Below are 8,056 nucleotides of genomic sequence, written 5' to 3' on the forward strand. Positions count from 1 at the left end.
GCTGGTGTTAAAAAAGTGATTTTTTTTTTTATTATTTTTAAATTAATAAAAAACCTTCAACCTGTTTTTTCTTTTTTTTTTTCTTTTTGGTTTTTTGTTTGTTTGTTTTTTAAGCAAGATTGATTTGAAAACTAAAAAAAAACCCCAGCTCCCCCCTGCCCTCCCCAGGGAAGGGCTGTGAACGGTGACCACAGGGACACGGGGGCATCGCCTTGATAAATCACAGCCCCCCATTCCACTTCCCCTGGCCCCAGAGGGGTGCTGAGGGAAAGAGGCTGGGGTGAAAGGGGGGCCTGGGGGGGGGTCTGTGCAAGAAGCTGGGCTGAATTTTGGAAGCCAGAGGAGAGGCGTGCTTTGCTCTGGGCGCTGCCATGTCATAGAAAGCCAGAGCCTGTGGGAGGTGGCCCAGCGGCTCTGTGCCCCCGTGGCCGTGGCCTGGGGTGCCGGCAGCTGCCTCCATGCTTCTAATTTTTGTTATTCCCCCCCCCCCTCCACTTCCCTCTCCTGTGATGTGGGGGGGAAGGGGGATTGTAGGGACCCCACACACACACCTGGCTGCCTCCTCCATGTTGCTGCTCCTTCTCTCTGGATTTATATACATTAGATATATTTATATATTATAGTTATATATTAAAAAAAAAATGGGGGGAGAAAAGACCAGCTAGCAACTCTTGTGGGCTGGTGCCCTCCCCGGCAGCATGTTCACACCCCCCCAGAAAAATAATAATAAAGCCTAGAAAATGATCCCAGTGCGTTTCTCAGGGAGCCCCCGCTCCCAACGCCCTGGCCCAGACCCCCCCCCAATTCCCCCTCTTCCACCAACCCAGTCTTATCTCTGGCCGTCCATGGTGGCCACGGCTTTCTGTGGGGGGGCGGCGGGCGGTGGGGCGGGGGGCCAGGTGGGCTGCGGGTGGTGCAGGTGGTGGTGGAGGCCGTGGGCGGTGGGCGAGGAGGGCGGCAGCCAGGCGGGCTGGTGGCTGGGGGGCGAGGAGGCCCAGAAGGGGCTGAAGCTCCCCGGGGGGGAGCAGGCCATGGAGGTGATGGGGCTGTTGCTGCTCTGCAGGCTCTCGGAGGTCCGCAGCTTGGAGAACATGGCCAGAGCGTCCGGGAAGTTGGGTGGCGTGGCCGGCGTGTTGCTGGGGGTGCACATCTGTGGGGGAGAGGAGAGGGTGGGAATCAGCTTGGTCATGGATGTTTTTGGGGTCCCAACCCGCCTGCAGAAGCTGGACCCATCACCAGGGACCCCCAGCCCCAGGGGATGTCTGGAGTCCAGGTCTGGCTGACATTGGGGTCCCCAGCACTGCCCAAGGGTCTGGGTGGCTCCCCCACAGGTGCAGGGGCTGCATGGGGAGGGTCTCAGGGCCAGCCTGGGCTGGGAGGGACATTTTGAACCATCCAGGGTGCTCAAAGTGCTGGGAGGCAGCAGATTTGGGGAGGGGGATGCTGCTCTGACGCCAGCTGCTCTGTGGGAGGGGGCTGCTGCCACAGGGTCTGGTGTGATGGGTGGGGAGGGTGTTGGGGACCCAGCTCCCCAACCCCCCCACCTCCCCTTTGCACCCTGTTAGGGCACAGGGAGTGAACGGCAGGCAGGGCCCCCCCCGGGACACGTGGTGGCAGCCAAGCCCTGCCGTGGTTCCTGGTACGGCCCTTCTGTGTACCCGGCTAAATATAGCACCCCCTGCCCCCCGCCCCCCCAAGCCGGAGACAGATCCGGCCCTTTTCACAGCCAGTCTCACCAGCAGAGGAAAATCTGCTGGGGGGGGACCCCGTACAGGGTCTGCAGGGGCTAGCAGTGCCCAGGGCCCCGATTCAGCAAAGCACTTGCTACGCTGAGTAGGTGGGGGGGGGCTAAAGCCCCCCCAAAGGGGCTGTGCAGGGGGGCTTCACCCCAGCAGTACAAAATAGGGTGGGCACCTGCCCTAATGCCCCTACCCCCTTCTTTTTTATCTCCAGAGGGGGGTGGCTGTCAGGGAGCAGGGTTCTGCCACAGGCTGCTCTGAACATACGCTAATAGCTATTTTTATATATATATATATTAAAGCTAGTGTATGTATGTAACTATATACTAGCTATATATATTATTTATATATATAAACTAGCATATTGTATATATAAAACCATATAGCCAGAAATAGCAGCACTTTGCCCAGCCCAGTCCCTGGAGAGGGAATAGTCTTGGGGGCTGTTTTCCCCCTGCCCCGCTGGACCTGTTGAGCAAAACTCGGCGAGGGCATGTGGGGTGCTCGCAGGGGGAAGGGGTACGTGTATGGGGCGCGCGTGCAGGCGGGGGGAGCTCTGGGAGGGGATGCATGGACATGGAGGCGGTGCGTGCATGGGGGGCTTCACCCCTCTGGGTTAAATCTACCCCAAACCCCTGCTGTCCTCGTGGAGCCACGGCTCCTGTGGGAGCCCGAGGCACAGCCGAGCTGCTCGTGGGAATGTTGAGTGGTGCCACGGGGCTGGGGCAGCGCCTGCTGCCTCCAGCTTTTCCTGCCTTTTGCAATGGGGGATCAGGGAGATGCTTCTGATGGGGCATAGCTGCTGCATCTTCCCCTTCCCGGGGCTTATCCCAGGGTTTGCCCCTGGCTGGTGCTCAGCAGCCACAGCGGTTCCCCCAGCACAGGCAAACCCCCAGATTCCCCCTCCCTGGTGATCACTGGGATCAGAGGAGCAGCCGGGCATGCTGCAGGTGCTCCCCGCTCCCCCCGCTGCAGCCAAACCCTGGCCGGGGGGTCCCAGCTGGACCCGTTCGAAGATGGGGCGTTCCCCCAGCCTGGGGGAAGCAGCACCCGGCGGGCCCGTATCGGCAGCGGGACGGGCAAGGTCCCGCTGGTGTGCAGGGCCAGGGCACCCCAAAAACGTGATTACAGCCAGGCTAGCACTGAAGAGGTTTGTGGCGAGCCAGGGGTGTTCTTCCCTTGCTGCACAGACTCCGGGAGAACTCATTTCAGAGCTGACCTCAAAGCAGTGGTAAGCCAGCTTGCCTTTTTTTTTTTTTTTTAAATAGCCTACAAATTTGGCAGTATCTTAAGAGATACTTGTTGCAGAGAAAAAAAACCCACCAAAAAACCCCAACAAAAACTTCAAGTGACCGTGTTTTGAAAAATTAAAAAAAAAAACAAACCCCAAACAAACCAACAACACACACCCACACCCACCCCCCAACCCCAGCCCTGGACTGAGGTCGGACGTGATGCTGGAGGGGGGGACACAGCTTCTGGGGTGGTGTTTGCCGGAGTAATTTAAAAACATTAATTTAAAAAAAAAAATTGCCATGTAATGACTGCCTTCCTCCTCCCACACGTTCTGTTAAGGAGCCGCTCGGCTGTCAGAGGGTCCCACCGTGAGCTGCCGCACCGACACCGAACGGCTCCGGCGCGTCCCCCTCCCCGCAGCCCGGACCCGCGGGGGCTCTGCCGGGTGCGGGGTGCCTCCCCTGCGCGGGGGCGAAGGCGACGTGCCGCCCCGCGCCGTAGCACCGCTGCGCTCGTGGCTTTGTTCTCTGCCCCTTGAAAAAGAAATAGAAACCGCGAGGGTAAAGCCCCTCGTCTCGCCCCCTGCCCTGAGCCGTGCGGGGCACTTTAAGCTGCAGAAATCAGGATGCTGGGGGGGTGGGGGGGGCAGCAAAAAAAAATGCCCAAAATGTGAGGTGGGAGTATGTGGGGAGAGGGGGGAAACGGTATTTTGTCACCACGTGGAGCGCCGGGTGTCAGGGAAACATCGCGGGGAGGGGGAGAGCCACCCCGCTCTGTGCCGGGCTGGGGGGGGGCAGTGGGGCTCTGTGCCGGGCTGGGGGGGCAGTGGGGCACCCCTCGGGCCGGGGCTGGGTCCCGCTCGCCCCGCGGGGCGCAGGGGTGGGTTCTTCGGAGCCGGGTCGCGTCCGGCAGCCGCCCGACGGGCACTGCCCCGGCGAGGCCCGGACCGGGGCGGCAGCTCCCGTCCCCAAGGCCCCCGGGGAGGGGGGGCTGCCCGCGAGGTGGCCCTTCGCCAGCCCCCCCCGCGGCGGCGAGGAAAGGCCCAGGGGAGGGGGAATTCAAATAAAAGGGGTCCAAGTGGGAGCCGGCCGGCAAAATGACTTCCTCGGAGAGGGCGAGCGCGCGATGCCGGGCCAGCCGGTGACATCCTGACAGCATGAGAAAAGGGGGGGAAAAATAGGCTTAGCCCAGACCTGCTCCTGCCCCCGCGTGCGGCACCATTTAGTTCCCTCAACAGGAAAGAGATTAAAAAAAAAAAACAACACACACAACACCCAAAACACAACAAAAACCAGCCGGAGGGGAACAACTTCCTCCCCCGGGCCGAGGGGGCCGTGCCCTCGGCCAAGGTCAAGCGGTGTTTGGGGAAGGGGCGGGGGGCACCAGTGCCCCCCCCGGCCCGGGCAGCCCAACTTCCAGCGCGATGCTCGCGGAGACAAACTATTTCCTGGCAGACATTTTAGCTCGTGTTTACATTCGCCGGCTGCGCGTTCCTCCGGGCGCCCGGCAACATGGCTGGCCGGGGGGCTGCCCGCTCCGCCGCCCGGGGGGCTGCGGACCCCCGGGGGGCCAGGGGGCGGTTTGCAGCCGGTGGGGTGGGTTTAAGGGTGGGGTGGGGGGTGGGGGGTGGGGTGCGGGTCCCACTTACCATCTGGGGGGGGTGGTGGCTGCTGGGAATGTTGGTCTCCTGGAAGAAGGCGCTCAGGGCCGTCTGTGGGGACAAGCGTCAGCCCCGACCCACCCGAGACAAAGGCGGAAGGAAAACACGCACACCATCACCACCCCCCCCCCCTTACCCGCCCCGCAGCCCCCCGCTCGCCCCCACCCCCGTGGGACCGCCTGAGGGGCACCCATGGGTGCTCCCCCACCACCAGGCCTAAGCAGGGGGAGCCTGGTGCTGCCCTTCACCCGACCCACTCGGGATCGTGTGTGTGCCCCCGCTCCACGCAGGGGCTCCCCACGCGGGGGGGGCCACCCACCCCCCCTTGTTTACACCCACCCACGGGCCCCAGGGTGAGGGGGGGGCGCCCCGCGGGGGCGGGCGCTGGGCCGCAGCTCGGGTTACGGCCCGGTATAAATAGACCGGGGGGAACTCGGAGCCGGTGTGTCCGTCCCCGTCCGTCCGTCCTTCCCCTCCCCCCGCGGCGTGGGTGCTGGGGGGGGGGGGCCCAGAGGCCCGGCCACGCGTGTCGGTGGGCCGCGGCTGGGCCGGCCTCCCCACTCCGCTCCCGCCCCCCCCCCCCCCCCCCGGCTCTACGGGCAGGGGCTGGCGGGGGATCCCGGTTTGGGGGGATCTCGAGGGGGGGTGTCCCGGTTTTGGGGTTGGGGGGGGACACGACACGGGGACCGGCCCGTACCTCGAACTGCCAGTGGGCCGCCTGCAGCAGCTGCTTGGCCTGGTCGGCGGCGCAACCGGCCGCCAGCACGAACTGGTTGATCATCACCTGGTGCCGCAGCTCCTCCATGTTGACCGACATGGCGGGGGCGCCCCGCCAGCGCCGCCCTGGCTGCCCGCAGCGCGCCCGCCGCACCGGGGGGCGGCCGACGGGGAGGGCGGGGCCGCGCACGGCGGGAGCCCGCCCCCGCGCCCCGATTGGCCGCCGCCGCGCCGCCCGCCCCGACGGGCCTTCGGTTCGAATCTTCCAGCTGCCCCAGCGCCGCGCCCCGCCCCGCCGCCCTCCCATTGGCCGGCGCTTGTGTTTTGGCTGCAGACGGCGTTCTGATTGGTCGGCGGACCCCGGGGAGGGCGGGACGGGCGGAGGAAGGAGCGGCCCGCCCGCTGATTGGGTGCGTTGCGAGGGTTTTTTCGGAAGGCGTTGGTGACGTCAGGTTCATTGAGGAGGTTCATTGAGAGGCGCGGCGGGGGGGGGGCCGCTCCCGCGGGGTCCCCCCTTAACCGCCCCAGCCGGGCCCTCCCCGCCCCCCCGCGCAGGGACCCCAGCCCCAGGAGGGGCCGAGGGGCTGGCAGGGCGCCCGGGGCTGGCCTTTTGGGGTGATTTAATTTTTTCCTAATATAAATATATATATATTTAAATATAAATATATTTTAAATACTGGTGACTCTGAAGTGCAGCCGCAGCCTGCAAGGGTGAGCGCCCCCCCCCCGGGCCTGGGGACCAACAGGGCTGGTGCGATGCACGCCTGGAAGCGTTTAATTAAAAAAGGAAAAGCAGCATTTTTATTTGTTTTCGGATTTTTAAATCCAAACAAATAAACCGGGAACTTCGCAACCGGGTGGCGTGAAAATAGGCTGAGCTGAAAAGAAGTGTTGGAGGTTTGGGTGTGGCGGCAGTGACAGGCCGGCCGCGGGAAGGGGCAGAGGGATGGAGACCTCAGAAGCGGCCCCTGCAGCCGCTCGGCCCCCGCAGCCGGGTGCGGGGCTTGTGCCCAGGCCCGGTGGTTCAGGGAGCGGGGTCCAGCAGGCAGCAGCCCACGTTGCTCCCCCAGCCCCCCCGGCTCAGCCGCCCCGTGCAACGGAGAAGCGCTGCTGGTGCATGGTGTCCCTGGGCTGGGTGTCACCCTGGGGCGTGCCGGCGGGGGGGATCCCACTCACCGGGACGCAGCAGTGGGTACGGGACGTCCCGCTTGAGCAGCTGAGGTTGTGGCAGCTTCATCCTCCAGGGGCAAAACCAGCCCGAAGGTGGGTGGAGGTGCCAGAAGAACAATTCCAGGAGACGCCGGCATCCCGAACCCACCTGCCTCCTTTACACCGAGCCCCGAGAGCGCTCGGGACCTCCCGCTTGCCAGAAACACCCGCCTGCGTGCACGGCGCGGCTCCTAGCTGAGTGAGCAAAGCTGCGAGCAGCCGGCCTCGCGTGGTGCCTGCCTGCAAAGCCCACGGAAACGCTGCCTACGAGCCCTCGCTCGCAACCCCAGCGGGGCTCACGCCGGCAACAGGCCCGCCAGGCCGTGGTGAACCACAGCATTTGTGACGTTTGGAAGAGCAGGCAGGACCGTCAGTCCTTCCAAACACAACTCTGTGCCTGGCCTGGCTGCGGAGCCACAGGACTCTTGCAAACACCTCTGCTTTTCCCACTGCAGCGACCGGCTGGTGGAAAAGCCCCTTTTGGGGGCAGGATTTGCGGCAAGGGCAGGATTTGATGTTGATCCTCCCTGGCCTGATCCTGCCTGAGATGCTCTTCCACCCTCCCCGGCAGCCACACTGCCCTGCCACCCCCCTGGGAGGGGTGGGGTGTGGGGTCACCCCTCCGCACAGGGTGTGGGCTCCCAGACCCCGCTCCACCTTCCCAGCCGGGACAGCTCCGGGAACCAGCCTGGGGGGATGATGATGGGGCAGCCCTTGTTGGGGCTCAGCCCCAGCTAAGGAAGGGCCCGTCCCCTCCCCAGCCGGTGCCACCCCGTGGGGCCGAGGCAGCCCCTCCGCCAGGCTGGGTGGCAGGCACTGGGGCACCTTCTGGGGAAGGGGAAGGGAAAATGGACAAGGGAGGGCAAGGGCCAGCCCGGGGGTGGGCTGTTGGCCCTGCAGCATGTGCCGGTGGCTGATGGAGGAACTGGGAGCGGACAGGGAATACTAGGTATATGGACAAATGTTTTCTGCCATGGGAGAGCTGCTCGCTCTCCTGTTACCTCCAAGCAAACCGCTGCGGCCTCTGTGCCTCATTTTCCCTCTCAGCACGGGGAGGCAGGAGCAGGGTCCCCTGTCCCTGCCAAACGCATGCACCAAATCCCATGGCCGGGCAGCACGAGCGCTTCAGACTTGCATCTTGCCCAGCAGCAGGTGCATTTTGGTGTTAAACGTTGCTTTTTCTCTGTGCATTGGATTCCCCCTCCTTGCAGCCCTGCCAGGTCAGCCCTGCTGGGGTTTGTTCTGGCTTTACATGTTCCGGGGTCTGGCGCGGATACGGCCGGCCAGGCTTGGGAGGGAAGCTGCCCTCGAAGCCGTATTGTCACCCAGCTCCTGCCTGCGCTCCCGCGCTCCACTGCGGCACTGTCCTACAAAATCCGCTGCTGCAGTAGTCGCTGAACCCCCCCCCCAAGCCGTGCATGCATGCAGCAGCTCTGCGTGTAATGACTGCTGGGTTATGGATCTGCACGGGGATAACTTTGAATTATTATCCGCA

At 63.8% G+C, this 8,056-nt stretch overlaps 1 protein-coding gene across 1 annotated transcript; it reads right to left on the reverse strand.

Annotated features, from left to right (window-relative positions):
• Positions 1–5: 5 nt before the first annotated feature.
• Positions 6–5,565, reverse strand: UBALD2 (UBA like domain containing 2). Its single transcript, XM_064466966.1, has 3 exons — positions 5,333–5,565; positions 4,624–4,686; positions 6–1,150 (listed from the first exon to the last, which is right to left on the reverse strand). Exons 1-3 carry the CDS (start codon positions 5,450–5,452, stop codon positions 830–832), a joined length of 504 nt encoding a protein of 167 aa, XP_064323036.1. The 5' UTR covers positions 5,453–5,565; the 3' UTR covers positions 6–829.
• Positions 5,566–8,056: the final 2,491 nt, after the last annotated feature.

Source organism: Phalacrocorax carbo, chromosome 16, assembly GCF_963921805.1.
Source record: "Phalacrocorax carbo chromosome 16, bPhaCar2.1, whole genome shotgun sequence".
NCBI lineage: Eukaryota > Metazoa > Chordata > Aves > Suliformes > Phalacrocoracidae > Phalacrocorax > Phalacrocorax carbo.

Coding starts and splice junctions, on each gene's coding strand:
- UBALD2 (XM_064466966.1), bottom strand. CDS start 5,452: ATGTCGGTCAACATGGAGGAGCTGCGGCACCAGGTGATGATCAACCAG. Junction 4,687..5,332: donor CGGCCCACTGGCAGTTCGAG/GTACGGGCCGGT, acceptor TTGTCCCCACAG/ACGGCCCTGAGCGCCTTCTT. Junction 1,151..4,623: donor GCCACCACCCCCCCCAGATG/GTAAGTGGGACC, acceptor TCTCCCCCACAG/ATGTGCACCCCCAGCAACAC.